The sequence below is a fragment of the Puma concolor genome, chromosome C1, assembly GCF_028749965.1.
Source record: "Puma concolor isolate L17-30 chromosome C1, mPumCon1.1.hap2, whole genome shotgun sequence".
In the NCBI taxonomy this organism is placed as follows: Eukaryota; Metazoa; Chordata; class Mammalia; order Carnivora; family Felidae; genus Puma; species Puma concolor.
The window spans coordinates 106892689-106910649 of NC_141674.1; the positions used below are offsets into that span (position 1 = coordinate 106892689).

A 17961-nucleotide genomic window follows, 5' to 3' on the forward strand; every position below is an offset into this window, starting at 1 on the left:
TAGCTCCCTATATGCCCACTGGTGGGTGCAGTAACAGCTCACCCCCGTGAACAAGGGAGAAATGGGGATCGGGAACGTGAGACTCAAGTCCACAGCCTTCAGAGGGACAGGACTGGACACAAGAGGCCTGTTGACCTGCTTTCTTGCCACAGAGCATTCTAGAATTAAGCCCTAAAGAAAGGTGGAAGAATGGGATCGTGAAGCCAGCCAAGACCTGGGCCTGCTCAAAGGTCTTGGACCCTCTCTCCTATGCCTCCCTTCCTCCCCTCCCCAGTGCACAAAATCCCCTACCCTCAATCTTCCAAGACTCTCACTTGATGCTTTTAAACTGTTTTCTTTATTTAGACAGAAAAGACCAACTCTTTAAAAGTAAAATGCAATAAATAAATAAGTTAAGCATAGAGAAGTGTCTGAAACGGACTCCCCAGTCTCCCCTTACCACTCCCTCCCCCCACCCGTTTCTTTCCCCTAAAACCTCTTTCTAAAGAAAATGATCAGGTAATAAACCCCTGTCACCCTCCCCACACCCCTCCTCCCAAACACCCAATTACCCCCAAAGCAAAGGGAGAAATCAAGAGAGAGAAAAAATCCAAGGGAAACATTGTCTAAACTCCCAGAAAGAGAGGTGGCAGCATCCGGGCCGGGCCGGGCTGGATAACGCACGGTGGTAGTGGTATTTACACGGAGGGACCAGCAGAGACTGTAAACATTCTTAGGGGTTCGCGGGAAGTCTTTTCCTCGTGAAAGGAGGAGGGTCTCTGTGGCTGACTGGTGGAGAGGCAGCCCTCAGGGCTCCCCCACACCCTCCTTAGAGGGGCCCATGGGGGAGGCAGTGAGTTTTAGGGCCGGGGGCCCAGGGTCCAGGGTCCAGGGATATTCTACCTCTAGCTGAGGGTGGCAGGGAGTGTGAGAACCAGCTTCTGAGAAACCCCTAAGGTGGGGAAGAGGCTGGGGCAAAGGTGAGGTGGGGAGCTTGTGGGAGGCCCCCGCTGCCCTCCCGGGGCCACAGGCCCGCTGGTGGGGGACGCAAGTGCGAAAGCTGGGCCAGAAGGTCACCACAGGAGCCCCAGCAGAAGGCAGATCCCCCGGAGCCTTCGAGCCTGTCCCTTGGTCCCTCACAAAGGCCAAAAGGGCACCTGGGAGGAAACAGGCCCTTCAGGAGGGGCAGGGTGCTGGGATGGGCCGGTGTCCTGCTCCCCCAGGGCTATGAAGCAGCTTTTGCCCCAGAGCCCCATGGAGGCCCTGGGCAGGTGTGCAGAGAGGGCTGGGGCCAGTCGTGGGGAGTGGGGTGTGGCGCCCCTTCCTCTGGTGTCTCCAGACCTGCAAAGGAAGGAGACGTGAGTGAAGCTGCGGGGAAGACAGAGCCAGTGCACTGCAGGCCCTGCGGGGGAAGAGGTAGCTGGGCTGGCCGATGCAGTACAGGATGGGGCCGCCTGGGGCAGGTCATCGGGAAGGCTTCAGTCCAAACGGAGCCCCCCAGCTGTTGGACAAGGGGCAGGGACTGAGGAGACAGGAGGGAGAGGGCCCAGGATACAAGAAACCAAAGGACATTCAGAAGGAGATATTCACACAGCCCATGAGAGAAAGGCTGGAAGACACGGCGACAGGGACTGGAGGGGACAAAGCAAAGGAGTGAGACAACAGGCAGGCAGGCAGAGACAGCTAAGAGAAAGGAGGAGAAGGGGCAGCGGACAGACACCTGGAGAAAGAGCAAGGCGGCCAGGTGAGGGCCTGGGGCTGGGCTTGGGGCTGCAGACTTGAGGGCTGAGACCCCCCCAGCCCCTGGAGAGCGCTCTCCTTCCTTTCCAGAAAGGAACAAAGAAAGCGAGAGAGAAATGCACAGAACACAGACCACAGTCACCAACCACTGTTGACCAAGCACATCCCGCGAGCTGCCCCCGGCCCTGACCCTGGGCTGAAGGGCGCTTTCCCTCCACGGCCCCCTCCCCAAATAACAAACAATCGGCTCCAAAGACAACACGCTCGTTCCATGCAACTTACAGGGGCCCGGAGCAGGGGTCCGGGGATGGGGGCTTCGGCCGACAATGGACACGGGCCCTGGGCTGGGGGGCCCCCAGGGTGGGGGGAGTTAAGCAGCCAGGATTGGGGGGAAAGGGGGAGAAACAGAAAATGTGGGTATTGTTCTTGGGTTGTGTTTTTTCAGGGGTTTGGCCCAAAGGAAATTAAACACAAAAGTCACCGAAGTTCACAGCTCTGAGGCCATGAGGCTGTGGGGTGGTGATGGGCAGTGCAGGGAAGGGGACCCATTCAGTAAAATTCAGGCAGTCCGGCATTCTATTTGGCCTCCTCCACCTGAACTGAAGCTGCTCCTGGGAGGCCTGAAGCTTGGACTCCCCCCAGTCTGTTCTGTGAACTCTCCACTGTCCCATGGGTCTGTATTACATAAGAATCCAGAGGCTATACTACCTGGAGTCCAGGGCACCGAAGGTCTGATGTCCCCACCTCTCAGGAGAATGTATATTCCAGGAGCCATGATTCTAGGACCCTCCAGTATCCTCAGCCAGCCCCCTTGCCCCCCCCCAACTCTACTCCCCTAATTCCACTCTGACCCAAAGGAAAACCAGAGAGAGACGCACGAACACATGGACACTGACCAGACAAACGAGACCAGATACTGAGGAAGATCTGGGGAGTAGACACAGATATAGACAGACTTGGCTCCCTCTGGGGTCACAGTGTGTGTGTGTGTGTGTGTGTGTGTGTGTGTAAGAGAGAGAGAGAGAGAGAGAGAGAGAGAGAGAATAACTCAGCTGGCTGAAACACAGTAGTGGAGGGAGTGATACCAGATCCCTGCTTCAAGTGCCCAGCATCAGGGGCAGGGTGGGAGTGGGCATCCCCGAGGCTGAGGGAATAGGGGGTGGGGCAGTCCGAGTGAGGGCCCTGGCTTCAGTGTGCGGGAGCTGGAGAGGTCACAGGACGGGAGCAGGACCCACCTGGGGGCCCTCAGTAGGGCCTGTTGGCATCCTTAGGCCGCTTTAGCTGGACTTTGAGGCGCTTCATGCCAATCTGGAAACCGTTCATGGCCTGGATGGCAGCCTGAGCGCTGGCCGGATTGTCGAAACTCACAAAGCCTGAGGTGAGAGGGGCATAAGGCCCGGCCCAAGCTCGCCTCACTCGCCTGTGCTTAGGGCCAGAACGTGCTCTTTGGTTCCCGGGCACCACCCTACTTCCTCCAGGGATCCCGGATGCCTGGAGAGCTGCCTGGCACATGGTAGGCATTTGATGGGTAGCTGCTGATCGATGGGTTGAGTGAATGAATGCAGTCCAGCCAGTCACATGCACTAGGACAGTCTTTCTGGCACTCTTTGAAGGGCAGCCCCTGCCTTAACCTGGATAACTCTGAACCTGCCTTTTGCAAACACCCCTTCTGGCCCTATGTGATCCCTCAAGCAAGGAGGACAAAGCCCTTTCTCCCCTGAAGCAACCTTTCAAAGACTCGAAGGCAAAAAACTCCACTTGCTGAGCCTCTTCCAGACCTCACGGAGCATGAACGTGACCAGTGCTCAAGGAGAAAGGGTGAAGCTGTGGCATTTGGAGGACGGGCTGAGCCCGGACAACAGCTGGTATGGGATGTCGCGGGCATAAGGAATGGTTCTTTCCAACTCTGGGACAATCTGGGTTTCAAAGTTTGGGCCCACCGCGACCCTAAATGCCTTCCAACGTCTCAGACCTTGTCCTCGTCTGGAGTGTGGTCAACACGTGCCATATTTCGGGTTTGGGATCGTCCTATTCTTACCAAAACACTTGCTCTGGTTGGTGGCCCGGTCAACAAAGACTTTGGCTGAGATGACATGGCCAAAGGGGACAAACATCTGGAGGATCTCTGAGTCTGTGAACTCCTGGGGCAGGTGGTAGATGAAGATGTTGCAGCCGTCAGGGCCTAGGTGGCAGCAGCAGAGACAGAGGAAGAGCTCGGTGACTGGCCCCAGGGAAAGCAGGTCCTGAAGGACCCTCCAGTCCCAGCCCCCTGCGTACGTGTGGTGCCAGACACCTCATCCCCACTCGCTTTCTTCCCACACGAGGGGACAGAGCCAGGCTTGGAGCAGGCGACAGGGAGTCCCCAGCCCAGACAAGGGTACTTTCCATCCCTGAAGGCTGGCAGCCAGGGGGACCCGCCCAGGCCGCACCTTCCCTTTGCTGCTGCTGCTGCTGCTGCTGTTGCTGCTGCTGCTGGGGAGGAGGGGGGGGCTGCTGGGCGACCAGGGCGGGAGGCTGTGGGAACGCGGGCGCAACCAGGCTGTAGGCTGCTGGGTAGGCTGCTGGGGTAGGAAAACAGAGCTAATGGGGGTCCCGGGATCCCCTGGCCTCCAGCGCGCTCTGGCCACCCCATCTCCCTCCCCGATAGCCCAGGCCAGTGAGGTCGACAGGGCCGAGAGGAGGCAGGAAAGGGGCTGCCTGTGACTCTGGGTGCCCTGCTCCTAAAGGTGGGACCCGTGGTCAGGAAGCCTGAAGGGGTAGCTGGCAGGGCGCCTCAAAGCCCAGCCCCCGTCCCGCTTGGTCCCTCCTGTCAGGGGCCCAGGGCTCCTCACCTGTGTAGTGCTGCATCCCCGCGTAGGCCTGCTGCAGGGGGTCCACGGGGGCCGCGGGGCTCTGGGCTGGGGAGGGTGGCACCCACTGTGAGGGTGGGGCGGGGTGCAGAGCACGGGGGGGGGGGGAGACGGCCGGAGGGGCAGGACGGCAGCGGGTTGGGGGGGGGGGACGGTGGAGGGGGGGGACAGCAGGGGGGGATGGCCACGCAGGCCCGGGCGTGACAGGACAGCGCGCCAACACACAGAGCCTGGAGTCTGTGACTGGCTGTGCAACCCTGGCCGAAGCCTCAGCTTCTCTGGCTGGCGACAGGAGGGAGCATCCCGGCCCAGGGAGGACAGAGCAGGGGAAAGCACCCTCTAACCCCGAGGCCTGGGGCCGGAAGGTGTGTCACAGCTGTCTGCCGGCAGGGGGAGTGGCGGCTTGGATGGTTGCTGGGGAGAGGGGTGGGCAGGCGGAGACCCCCACCTGGGTAGGGGTGAACCCCGTTGGGATACAGAGCATCGGGGGCAGGCTGCCCGGTGGGCTGGGTGGGCACCGGGCTGTAGCCGTTGACACCCAGGGCGGCAGGGATCGCAGAGACGGGCGTGGCGGCCATGGCAGGAGGGGTGCTGGTTCCTGGGGGAGAAGGGAGCGACAGAGCAGAGCAGAGACGCAGACACACACACACACACACACACACACACACACACACGCAGAGAACCAGTCAGCAAGTCTGAGGGCAGAAGGGAGGAAGCAGGCTGCTCTCAGCCCCGAAGTCCGTTCCAGACCCTATCCGTGGCCTCCCCTCGAGGAGTGCCCTGTGTCCTACCCCCCACTGCCCCCCACACCATGTGGTAGTTCATCTGACTCATCCCATCATCCCATTCACACCAGCCCAGCCTGCCTTGCCCGGGCCTTACCTGAGGATGGGGTGATGGGGGTGGCGATGAGGCCATTGGCATTGATGGCAGCCATGTGCTGCATCTGCACAGCAGCCATGGTGGCCATGGGGCTGAGGTAGGCACTGTGAGCCGCTACCAGGGCTGCCTGCTGCTGCATCAGCTGGGGGGTGGGGAAGAGAGGACAGCGGGGCTGGGTCCCCTGTGCCTGGCCCGGCTCCCCTCCCAACCCTGGGCCTTGACACGGGGAGGATGGGGGTGGGTCCCGGAGGCCAGGAGGAGCTGGGGACAGGCTGTGCCCAGCACCAGGGGTCAGTGCTCACGGCCTGGGTGTAGGCGCTGTAGGCTCCAAACTGCAGGGCGATGGGGCTGAACATGCCCAGCTGGGTGGCCACCTGCTGCATTCGGCGGAGACCTCGCTCCTTCTCTGTGTCAGCAAACTTCACCACCAGGCTGGACGAGGCACCCTGGGCGTGGGCCGCATGTGTGGTCAGAGGGACAGGGTTGGGGTCTTTCCTTCCCAGAACCCTCAGGACCCAGCCTCAGTTCTGCCCATGAAGGCTTGGCCTCTTTGGGAGAGCAGCCATCACTGTGCCTCCGGCAAAGGCGGAGATTTTAATCCCACTCTCCCCCTGTGCCAGGGTGTGCCAGACACTAGAAAAAGTTGAGGAACTTGAAGGCATGTGCTTGAAAAGGGAAAGGCTGACTAGAATCCAAAGGGCATCCCTAGCCTCTCCCTGAGGCATCTGGGCCAGAAGTTATCCCCAGGGTGGATCAACCACAGCAAATGTTTAATCTCAGGCTGGTCGTGCCTGTAGCTGCCGCAGCCCCCCACCGTGACTCCTACCTCCGCACCCCAGTCCTCGTGGTGTGCTGAGAGGATGAAGCCTCACATTTTAATACCACCCTGCACTAAATAAAAACCCAGCCCAAGAACACTTGCAAGAACTGTTGTAGAATCTCAGAATCTGGAATGCAGTGCTCTCCCCAGTGTTGCATCATCTGGACCAAGTTCCTGCTAAAGCCTTGCCCTGCCTCTGCCGAGGAAGCTTCGGAGCCAGCTAGTTCCATTTGAGATGTGTGCTCTGCTGGAGAGCCCTCCACAGGTGCCTTGGGTTGACCCTCTGCTAATGTGCAGAGGGCACGCGGGGCCTCTAAGCAAGTGTTCAGATGCCCAGCCGGTGGGGATGAGGGTACGGGAAGGTGGGAGAAGAGACGGGAGATGGAGAGGCGGAGCAGTGGAGGAGGCCAGAGAGGATGGCAAGGCTAGGAGGTAAGGGACAGGGCTAGGGGTCACAGTGGGAAGATGCCATCTGAAATGTGAATGTAAGTGGGGGTGCTCACTGGCAGGGTCCGGCTGCTGTGAAGGGTGTTGATGGCTGCCTGGGCCTCAGCGTGGGTCTGGAACTTCACAAAGGCGCAGCCTACAGGAGTCAAGAGCAATGAGGAAAAGGGTGAGTGCCCACCCTCATGGGTCCCCACCATCCCCGTTGCCCCGGGGGAGTCGATGGGGGAGGGGCAGGAAGGCCAGAGGGCCCAGTTGGGGAAGGGGTAGCGACTGGGTACCTTTGCTGGTGCCATCTGGCCCCCGGAGCACAGTGCACTCGTCTATGGTCCCAAAAGGCTCGAACATCTTTCTGACGTCCTCATCTGTCTGCTGCTTCCCTAGCATCCCCACAAAGAGCTTCCGGTCTTCTGGGGGGTAGGGCACAGGAGGAGGGGCATGTTCAGGGCCTCCTGGCTACTTCCGCTCAGGACAGGTAGACATCCTGCCCTTTCATGAACTTCAGCAACTCCCTGGAGCTGCAGAGGCTCCCCTAACCATGGGACTAATGCTTCTAGCGTGTGACACTGGTGATGTCTGGGGCAATGGGGCCCAGTTCCACTGAGCGCTCAGCCCGGTTCTGAAGGACTTGTGCTTTTCCCCAGGCTTCGGTTTTGGCATCTCGACAGTGGGCTGGATCACATCCCCTCCGGCCACACTGCCTCCAGTCCCCACCGTGACTGGGAACCCTTTGGAATTCTCAGATTTTCTTCCTCCAGAGAGGCTGTCCCTCAGCTTCTCCAAGCCCCGGGGCCTGCAGGTTGGCAGGGAACGACTGAATCCAAAGTCTAAAGGTCCAGAACCTACCTCCTCGGCTCTCGCTGTCGGCTGGCTTGACCTGGATTGGCCTGTTCATCTAAAAGGGGAGAAGAGAAGGCAACTGCTGGGGACCCGCTCGGAGCTCCCCCCCACACCCCCAAGAGCCCTCCCCAGGCCGGGACCTGCAGAGAGGCTAGAGGGAGTAAACCCCAGGCCCTAAATTGCTGATGGGAAGAAAGGGATGGGCCTAATCTTGTTTAGGATTAGGACCTGAGCGGATTAGAGGCAGTGGAAGGCGAGGATGTAGAGGAGGCTGCTCCTGGGGCTGGCTCCAGGCTCCGGCAAGGCCTCAGGTGACACAGCCAGGGATAAGTGATGCTCTCTTTGGGGGGAGAATGGAACTGCCCATAGGACCTGGGTTCGGAGTCAGAGCCCAACCAAAGGGCTATTCGGCAAGAGCTGCCTCTATTTTACAAAGTAGGAGCCACAGAGGCCACTCCATCAAGCAGCCCCGAAGAAGACAAGACCAAGGGACACCCCACAGATGCCCCGACTTCCTTCTGACCCCTAGAGGTGTGTCTGCCTCTCTTTCTGCCCCCCTACACCCCTTGACCCCAGGGGGAAGGCACTCGGGCAGCACAAAGGGAGCAGATGCCCAGTCTCCGTGGCAACGGGAGAATGCGCGCCATGGCAACCGCCCACTCAGCCTGATTTATCCCTCCCGTCGCCCTGGCGACCGTGGTGACGTCATCACTTCTGCTGCTCCACACACCCGGAGAAGGAGCGTGTGTGTGTGTGTGGGGGGGGGGGGGGGGGTGGGAACAGGGTGTGCTGGGGGTGGAAGATTCAGTGGGGGCTGGGAGGTGGGGGAGGGGCCAGGACAAGCTTCCTGATCTGTGTGCCCAGCAGGCTCTGCTGGGCCACACTGTCCCTTCCCCTGCCTTCCTCCTCTAGATCAAATCCTTGGTGTCTCCCGGCTGAGAGGGCTCTGAAGGAGGAACCGCTGTCCCGTGCTCGTGTGAGACCCTCCCTGTACTCTGAAGTCCTCCAGAGCTCTGCCTTCTCACTCCCTTTGTTCAGTCTCCCGTGGAAATGCAGACACCCCCCAGTTCCACTCTCCATGTTCTTGTCTGGTGAGAAGACTTAGCAATGACTCCTGCAGGTTGACTTCCTTAACTAGGGTGGGAAGCACCTTCGGAACTGGAGGGAGGGGAAGGACTCAGTGTTTCACGTCTGAAAATACTTTGCTATTGCGGACTAGGACCATCGGGGCCACACCTGGTCACCCCACCCCGCTCATCGGATGGTGGGCAGTCCTAGCTCCAGCGACCAAAAATAAATATTAACAAAAGAAACCATTTATCTACATTCTCGGGGGGCTACAGGTATCTGCAGGAAAGGCACTGGCCTGGGCCTCAGGACTGGCCCCACCACTCACTAGCTGGGTGACCTTGGATAAGTCACTTTTCTCCTCAAGGCCTCAATTTCCTCATCTAAAACAGTGGGGGCAGATCTGGTGGTGGTGAGTCAGGTTCCCCTCAGCTCTAGTGTTCTAGCCTTTTGGAGATCTTGTGTGCCTCACACAAAGAAGGGCAGGATTGATCGTTGCCTCCTGCCCCTTCTCATCCTGGACCCTCTTCCCCAGCATCAGGTCATCCCAGACAGCCTGACTGGACTCTGCTGGTGAGGTATCCCCAGCCCTGGATCCAATCTAAGTCCCACCTCAGCTGACACTCCTGCCCTGCCCTACCCCCATGTATAGATCTGAGAGCAGCTGGTTGGGGGAGGTGGGTCACAGTCCCCCAAATCCTCCAGCCAATCTGCCCCCAGCTTTATCCTCCAGCAATCTGGGATTATCCCATCGAGAGACTCAATCTCTTCAGGAGTGTGTGTGTGTGTGTGTGTGTGTGTGCGCGCGCGCGCGCGTGTGACAGAGAGGTGTGTGGGGGGGGTGTCAGATGCTCAGGGCTCTCAGTCATGTACCCTCCCCCTCGCTGTGCTCCTCAGCACCAGCCACCCCCCTACAGAAGAGGTAGAATCCTAACCAGGGTGCTTTCACAGCATCAGGGAATTCTTTCCTTGACACTAACCCCTTCCCAAAAGCCCCTGAGGATTTGCTGTTCCAGTTGGGGGCAGGGGGGCTGAGACCCAGAGAGAAAGGATGCCATTCCCTTGCTGCACAGGCTCCCAGGCACAAAAATAGCACCTCGATAAATATCAGCTGATATAGATTCACACAAAGACACACGCAAGCGCACAGGCCACAGCACAGACCACACTGAATGGAAGGGTCCCCTCACTCCCTCACAGGCAGCTGCCCCATGCCCAGCCTCTCCTTCTTGGCCTGGCACTTCCTGTGGGAAGCTCGCTCTTTGTTAGCTCAGCTCGGGCACACCTGCCCCCTCCCTTGAGTCCAGCTGGGCCCTGTTTACCTGGCAACCGGGAGCCGGGCGCCTCTCTTCCCTAGCCACCGCCAGCCAGGTGATAAGCCCTCCCAAGGGCCTCCCAAAGAAGAAGAAGCTATTTATACTTCAAGTATCACTCAGGCCCCCCACCAGCTTGGTCACTCATAAGACCCTCATCCTCATCCCCAGTAGCAAAGACCCCACTTCCAGGAAGAGCTCATTATTTCCAGCAAATCTGATTCTCCCGAGGGCACAGGCCTGCTGCTCTACCATCCCTGGCTCCAGACTTCCTTCCTCCAAGTGTCCAGGACTGCACACGGGTCCTCTCCATGGGGGCAGAGTCCACTGGCCCCACAATGAGCCGACAGTGAGGGCCCATGTCTCCAGAGTGGGATTTGGGCCCAAGGAAAGGGGGTAGGGCAGGCTAGGCAGGAAGAGTCCCTCCCCAGGAGGCCACACCCTGCTGGCAGGAGGAATCCAGGGGCTTCTGGCAGAGCCCCTCCTGGGAATACTCAGGAGAGAGAAAAGGAAATGGGGCTTGACAGCCACAGGCCCAGCCTCCATTCTTCCTCTTTGCAGCTTAAGCGGCACCCTAATATGGTGGCACCTTCCAGATTCTGGGGTGACAAAGATGAGGAGAAAGGAGAGAGAGCTAAATGCTCCTAGTAAAAGAGAGCCTGTACTGGGGCGCCTGGCTGGCTCAGTCAGTGGGGCACACAACTCTTGATCTCGGGGTTGTGAGTTCGAGCCCTGCGCTGGGTGTAGAGATTACTTAAAAATAAAATCTCTTAAAAAAAAACAACAGAAAGAGCCCATATTAGGAGGGTGTAGAGGTTAGACAGCAGGAAGAACTTCCCACAGAGCTGGCACACTATACACACTTGCGTGCACACACATGCACAAACAACACTGCCAGGACGGCAGGTGGCAGAGAAAAGACCTGGGGGGGTACAAAAGGGTAGGCAGAGCCTGGTCACAGACATCTGTTCCCCTAGACTGCCCTGATCTGCTCCCCCCAACCCCCAGAATGCGGGGCCCTATAGAGGACGGAATCCCCCATTTCCTATTAGATAAGGTTCTGTCAGGACAACCTGGATTCTGTCTCCTGAGGCAAGGGCCAAAGCGGAGGCCTCAGTGTCACCTGAGAGCTCACGCAGGGGCAGGGCTAGACAATCATTAACCAGTCGCTCTTCTCCCTTACCTCCCACCCTGGGCCTATTTTTTCTGGAAGGGGAGGTGGCGCCTTTCTACACCCTGGGCAGCTGGAGCCCTGCCTGAGCACACAGGCAGCTGGAGGGGGCAGACCCATGACAGGTGCCCCGGCTGGCACAGAAGGCCCTGGGGGCTTATGTCCACCCCCAGGCCATCCCTGTCACTAAGTCTGCACTCTAGGCTCCCTTCTTCTCTCTGCCTTCTCCCTGGCCCCTTCTGGTTCCCGTGGTGGGGGGCTCCGAGAGCAAGACAACAGAAAGAGCCGGAGACACGGTGATAGAGATGAAAACTACTGATCTGTCAGGGTGTCCACAGAGAAAAGGAAGGAAAGGAAAGTTGAGATGTGACGTGATGGAAACCAGGCTGCCCGGGGACGTGTGTACCTACACCCACACACCCAGCCTGGCAGGGCGCACGCACGTGCATGCACACCCACACCTGTGGGCTCCCTGGATCCCAAGCCTTCTCACACACTCGCCCAGGTCCTTGATTCCATGGGCAATGGCTGTCCTGGCTGCCTGGCCACCAGCTAGGATGAGGCGGTGGGCTGAAAGCCGGCTTGGCTGCGAGATTTGCTCTCCTGTGCATTCAAGGGTTGAGGGCCACGGGGAGGGGGTGGGGCACAGACCTACTGAAGGTTTGAAGTTGGGAGTGGTTGAAGCAGTTCTAACTTTCCTGGATGCCCCCACCCTCTTTGCCCATCTGTCTATTTCCCTCCCAGGAAGAGATGGGGAATCAGCCTTTTTCTCCATTTCCCACATGGGGTAAGGGGCAGAGGCTGTGACACATGTGTCTCCAGCACCCAGGTTGTGCTCAGCAAATGTTTGCGGAGGGTAGGGGTGGGGTTAGCTCTCAGTACTACATCCTGAGCTCACAGGGCGGAAGACAGCGGAAGCGGACAGACAGCAGCATGGAATGGTACATCCTTCCCCCCCAGGCGCATGACTAGGGACAGCCCAAGATTCTCCATCCCTGCCAGCCCAGGCCTGGGGCAATCTGCAAGCCTGTCTCAGAAGAAGAGAAAAAGAGCTCTGACCTTGCAGGAGAGAGGCAATGGCGGAGGGCAAGCACTCCTGCTACCCTGGGCACACTTTGGGCATCGTCTGCAATGAGGTCTGCCCCTGACCCTGCTTGACCCCCAGCCCGGGGCCCACCGGGGCCCTACTCCACTCTGATGCCTGAGGCTCTTCCTAGGAGACATGGGGGAGTCTGCTAGAGTTCAGAAGCCAGCACAGACAAAGATGGAAGTCCAGCAGGCACCAGCTGCCCCTGCAGAGCCACAAGAGTGCCTGGGTGCCTCCTGCTCATTTTGTTGCACACTTGGTGATCAAAGTCTATCCCCACACTTCCCAACCAGCTGAATTCTCTAAGTGTTGCCCCAAGAGCAGGTTGGGAAGTGGGGACAGGGCTGCATCTCCTCCTTACAAAGGTCACATTTGCTCTGCTAATTGCTGTCTGTCTTCTCTCCAGGTAGAAAAATGCATGCATCTTCAGCAATAAAGAGGGGTGTTAGAAGGAGAGGGGTGCTTCCTGGTGTTGAGAGGAAGTAGAAAATGAGCTCCATGTCTCAGGAAGGTGGTGAGCCCCCTGTCCCCTCTAGGGCCCTTCTCAGACCCCTGGCCCTGCAAATACGGGACTCACCCCTGGAAGCGTCTTCTGTTCGTGCAGGGCGCTCTGGGCCTTCAGGGCTGAATCGCGGGCACAGTATGTCAGGAAGGCACATCCTGAGGAGGGGCAGGGGCAAAGAGACCGGGTGGGGGTGAGTCCCTGGTCTCCTCTCCCTAAAAGTCTCCCCGCACCGTGAGACTAAGGACTGGGAGGCTTGTTTCTTCTTTCCACCTTCTGCCTGCAGGAGTGGGGACCTGTCTGAGGGCCCAGACATTTCGCCCCAGGGAGTCTCGGGGCAGAGCCCCAGAGCCTGGGAGGTTTATATGGTGGTGATATCCAGAAAGGGGGCTTGGTGTTGGGGTAGAAGGAGCATGTGCTGGCCAGACAAGTGCGCAATGTGTTCCTCTCTTCCTTACAGCTGGCCTATTTTCCCCTTCTCCTTCGCCTCCACCTCCCTCCATCTTGGTCCCTATCACCCCTCTCCTCTCCATTTTCCCAATTCTTCATCTCTCTCCAACTCTGAGGGAGGCAGGTGGAGGGTGGAGAGTGAGATAGAGGAGAAGAAAAGGGGAGAGCAGTTCCCTACAAGTCTCTAGGCCGGTGGAGGGGGAGACAGCGGCCCCCACCCCCACCACAACCCCCAGTGCCTGGAGCTCTCCAAGTCCTGACCGGGGCCTGACCCTGCTTAGTGAGAGTGCACAGCCCTGGACAGGCCAGAGGAGTGCCTCTTGGCCCAGCGCTCTTAACTTGCTGCCCCCATACTTCCCAGATCTGTACCAGTCTCTGTCCATCATACCCTGCTTCTCAGGTCCCTCTCTTGGGTCGTGGAGCTGCCCTGCCCAGTCCCTGTCCACTCTTACTACCTTGACCCCCACCCCAATAATGTCTGAGGTCACTAACATTCGCAGCCGCGTGTGCACACATACACGCAGACACACACACACACACACACACACACACACACACACACACGCGCGCGCGCGCACCTGCTGGGTTCCTTATTTCCCAAACCAGATCTCTTGGTCCTTCATCCTTCTTTGAGTTCATCCACACCACCACCACCACCACCACCCCCACCCCTCCACCCCCCATCTCTAGGATCCACATCTCTGCATCCCCCTCCACAACTCTTCCCCCAAAGAGGCCCTCCTCGGGCCTGCATCTGAGTCCCTGCTCACCCTGGCTGTTCTTTTCCAGCCCTTCCATCGACTCCTTAGCCCCTGAACTCTTTCCTTCCACATTCGTCTTTTCCAGCCACTCAGGCCCTCCAGGCTGGCTTCCCCTCCTCCTAGCCTCCTCTCCCACCCCTGACACCTCTCCAGCCTAGCCTGACCCCTCACCCTTGTGCAGCCCGGTGTACTTGTCCTTGATGACAGTCAGCTCGAAGATCCGACCGAACTGTTCGAAGATGGGCTTCAGGTCCTTTTCCTCCAGATGCCTCGGGATCTGCCCCACAAACAGCTTGATGGCATCCGGCTCCTTCATTGGGGCGGCCCAGGAGAAGGGGCCGAAGGGATCAGGGAGAGGCCCAAAGGCCAAGGGGAGCTGCCCAGCAAGGAGGCAAGTGGTGGGGGCCGGGGCCCAGCCGGAGCTGGCTTTCCCTTTGGCCCCCAACCACAGTGCTGAGCAGAGGGGCAGGTCTTCACACAAAGGAGGCCCAGGGAGTTGAGGGCTAGGGGTCAGGGGTCTAGGCAGACAGTGTCATGCCACCAGGGGGCATAGCCCAGACAAATGACCTCCCTCCCAGAGATCTGGCAGATATCCCAGGATGAGGGTCAGTGTGCTCAGGACCTGGAGGATCAGGGTGGTATCAGGGGCGCTGGGGACTGGGGGCTAAGAGCTGGAGGGGGGAAAGGGCCTGCGGAGGGTGATGGAGAAGGAGGCTTAGGGGGGAGGGGCCTGGTAGGTTGCCAGCAGCTTCAGGGGTGGGGGCACTCCTGATGTGGGGCAGGTGGAGCTCTCGTTGGCTTTCCCGGGAGGACACCTCCCCTGTGGCTGATCCTTCTGCTGGGTCCGAAGATCCCTGATGCCAGATGCTGGATCTCTGATGGCGGCAGGGCTCCGGGGGTCCCTTTTGCCCTGCCGCCCCCCTTCAGCTCCTCCCCTCTGCCCCCCTCCCACCCCCACCCTGGTCCCCGGGCCTGGGCTGCTGCCGGCTGCTCCCGCTGCTGGGGCTGCCTGCTTTCCCGGTCACCTGGGTCCCGGAGCTCTGCTCTCCGGCCGCGCTCTCCTCAACAAAAACCTCCCCCCTCCACACCCCCCTCCCCACTCCCACCTCCTTTCCCCTGACATCAGTGATGTCAGTCTCAGGGGTGGAATACAAATTCTCTACCCTGGAGAGGGACGCACAATCCAGACAAGAGCCACGCCCTCTTTCTATCTCCTTCCTCTCTGACTCCCTTCCCGCCCCCAGAAGAGCAGCTGGTCCTGTTGATAATAACCCTTCCCCCATCTTACTCCCCAATCACGAGTTGGGCAAGACACTAAGATGGAGAATTTATAGAGGAGCCCTAAGGTGGGGTCCATTGTTCCGGGGGCTGGAGCTGTCCCCGGTGCTGGAGGCGAAGACCCAGGAGAGGGGCGCAGTGGGGAGGAGGAGAGGGAAGCCGGCATCTGGGGATACCGAGTGTGGGGATCCAAGGAAAGAATCCAGGGAACCGAAAATGGCTTGGGAACAGTTGGGCAGGTTGGGGGTGGGGGGAGGAGGGAGGTGTAGATGGGGTGGGAAGCAGGTCTCAGAGCCTGAAGGAAAGGGCAGAAGGGCACCCAGAGAGGAAAGATGGAAAGGGGGGTGGGGAAGGGGAGAGCCAGGGTGAAATGAGCGCAAAGAGAGAGCTGTGCAATTTCCAGAAAAGGATCCAAGAAAAACTATGTCTTGCTGGCATTTGCCAACGCCCCCTTCTCTCCCTCTTGGTGGTTTGTGTGTTTAAGTGCGTGGGCAGGGAGGCGGCAGTGGTGACCACTTGGAGAGCTATTGCTTGGAAGCTCCTTGAAGACCAGGACACTGTTTAATTCAGCATTTTACTGTTTGGTGTCTAGCACAGTGTGTGGCTCATACCTAGTTGCTTAATGGTTATTTCTCGAGTAAACAGTTGATGCAAAGCACCTCTGGTAAGAGGAGATTCCTGATTCCTTTAGGGGGAAGAACCACAGCTGGCAAGCTCCCCTGTAGGGCCGAAGAAACCCAATTTCTCCTCCCTTTGCCTCCTTCTCCCAGTTAGGTTCCTTGAGTGGGACTCTCAAAGTGAGTAGCAAAAACGGGCAGGGGCAGCACACTTGTGGGCCATTACTCTCTTAACAACTATTCTATGGGTGATCTGTTTGCCCCATAATCTCCAGGGAGCTTAACCTCTCCATGCACTGGGGCCACTCTTAGCACCACTAGGTGCAGGGAGTACCTGCTGACATGGACTCTTCTGGACAGGGCAGCACTTGCCTGCAACTCTTGTGCAACACCTTGTCTCCCGTCATTCCCTTCTTCACCCCAGAGTGTGGCTGATGTCCCCACAATGGCACTGATGTCTCCGAAATATGTCCTGACTCAGTCCCAGCAGCCCCCATTATTCAGCTACCACAGCAGGCAGGCTTCTCCTCTGGACAGGAAGTAATAGTAATAGCCAGTGCTTAGATGACACTTATGGTGTCCCGGGCATTGTTCCAAGTGCTCTATATTTACTAATTTGTTTAAATCTCAGCATGGCCCTATGAGAAAGCTTCTACCATTATCTCCAAATAAAGATGAGGGAACCGAGGCACTGAGAGATAAAATGGCTTACCCAATGTTGCACAGCTAGAAAGAGAGCTCAGTGAGGGTGGAGCCCAGGCGGTCTGGCTCCTCAGTCCTGAGTTTAACCTCCATATCAAATGCTCCCTGTGGGAGTGGGGACAGTGGTTAAACCTGGCCTTTCTTCCTCTGGTCTTCATTTCAGCCCTGTGTGAGAAATGGCCTTCTTTCTACTGCTTGATTCTCTGTTGACCACCTCTCATTCTTCCTTGGCCTGGGTTTGAAGTTTGTGTGTGTGTGTGTGTGTGTGTGAAGATACGATTATACTTCGTCATATTGATGCTCAGTTCCTCCCAGTTGGGCCCCTAAGATGGGCATATTGAGGGGAGCTGGTAGAGGACCCAGTTCTGCGTGGTCAGAACACCTGATGACAGTGCCAGGGAACCAAGAGTACAGACACATCTGGAAAGTAACTTCCCACACTCCACCCTCACTGCTCCTTTTCTTGCCTCTTAATCTGATCTTGGTATTTATGGAGATGCTAAATAGATCACACCCTCTGAGGATGTCTTGTCAGCAGGTCTGCTGCCCTGCCTCCCGTTTGGGCTTGGGGCTAATCACATTAATTGAAATATTCAACATTTACAAAAATGAATTATAATGAACTCCCCTCACTCCTCCTCCCAGTCAGCAATTGGGGAGACAGCCGCAGGCAGCAGAATGCCTCCAATCCTTTGCTTAGCTTGTGGTTCCCATTTGGAAGGTTTCCATCTGAAAGGAGAGGCAGGGGTAAGGGGAGAAGAGGCGGGAGCTTGCCTCAGGCTATGCTTGCTGGGTGACTGTGGGCACATCTCTGCCCTGGGAGTTAACTCTGGCGGGGAGTAAATCCTACCACTCGGAGGCTATTCTGGGGAGCTGCTCTCCAGGAGGAAATGAGGCTTCCCAGCCCTCGGTCTTCCAAGGTTCTTTCTCTACCTGCCATCCCCAGGTTCACCCTCCTTCTTATTCTGCACTCGATGCTAAGCTGCCCTACATAAAAAGGATGATTGACTTTATAAAGGGAGAGTTCCACTACTGATTTTAGATTCTTAGAAAATGAGAAATGCTGAATAATTGAGATGTTTTTCAGAAAGGGCAAAATGTGGTGGTGCAAATGGTGGGCAGAGCTGCTAGTCACTTGCTGCCCTCAACAACTGAAAGCAGAGGGAGGCCATCTGCAACAGAAACCATGAGCCCGTACTAGCAACCTATTATATGATCTTCCGTCCGTCAAGGGGCTTCTGTCTCAAATGGAGAGGGAAGACAGGCCAACATCAGGTGCAACAGCAAGGACTGAGATGCTGTAAGAAAGCAGAAGTAGTTAGAAGTAGCCTGTCTTGTGTACACAAGAGGGTATTTGGGCTATGGGATGTGATCAGTCAAGAAAGCTGGATTGCTTCTCAAAGCGCAAGGAGACCCCAGACTAGCAGAAGGAGGATAATACTTATGCATGGGGTGTGA

The 17961-nt window shown here is 57.8% G+C and overlaps 1 protein-coding gene across 7 annotated transcripts; it reads right to left on the reverse strand.

Annotated features, from left to right (window-relative positions):
• Positions 1-318: 318 nt before the first annotated feature.
• Positions 319-15189, reverse strand: CELF3 (CUGBP Elav-like family member 3). 7 transcript variants are annotated; one of them, XR_015255121.1, is made up of 15 exons: positions 14932-15189; positions 14078-14183; positions 12771-12853; positions 7561-7609; positions 6996-7124; positions 6774-6853; positions 5753-5896; positions 5451-5592; positions 5017-5166; positions 4551-4616; positions 4149-4280; positions 3758-3901; positions 2955-3092; positions 2002-2063; positions 319-1320 (listed from the first exon to the last, which is right to left on the reverse strand). XR_015255121.1 is itself a non-coding variant. In XM_086718228.1 (14 exons), the coding sequence occupies exons 1-13, from the start codon at positions 15187-15189 to the stop codon at positions 2965-2967; spliced, it is 1611 nt and encodes a 536-aa protein (XP_086574354.1). In that variant the 3' UTR covers positions 319-1320; positions 2955-2964. The 7 variants fall into 7 exon arrangements, 6 of the variants coding, with proteins under 6 accessions (XP_086574354.1, XP_086574357.1, XP_086574356.1 ...); XM_086718228.1 differs by lacking the exon at positions 2002-2063; XM_086718231.1 differs by lacking the exons at positions 2002-2063; positions 14932-15189 and having other exon boundaries at positions 6996-7121; positions 14078-14838.
• Between the last annotated feature and the right edge of the window lie 2772 nt (positions 15190-17961).

Bases quoted from the DNA above. Each gene is read 5' to 3' on its own strand.
- CELF3 (XM_086718228.1), bottom strand. From the start codon at position 15,189: ATGGGGGAAGGGTTATTATCAACAGGACCAGCTGCTCTTCTGGGGGCG. The intron at 12,854-14,077 runs GTGAGGGGTCAG...GCCCCTCCTCAG, and splicing joins GTACACCGGGCTGCACAAGG to GATGTGCCTTCCTGACATAC. The intron at 4,281-4,550 runs GTGAGGAGCCCT...TTCCTACCCCAG, and splicing joins GGGGATGCAGCACTACACAG to CAGCCTACCCAGCAGCCTAC.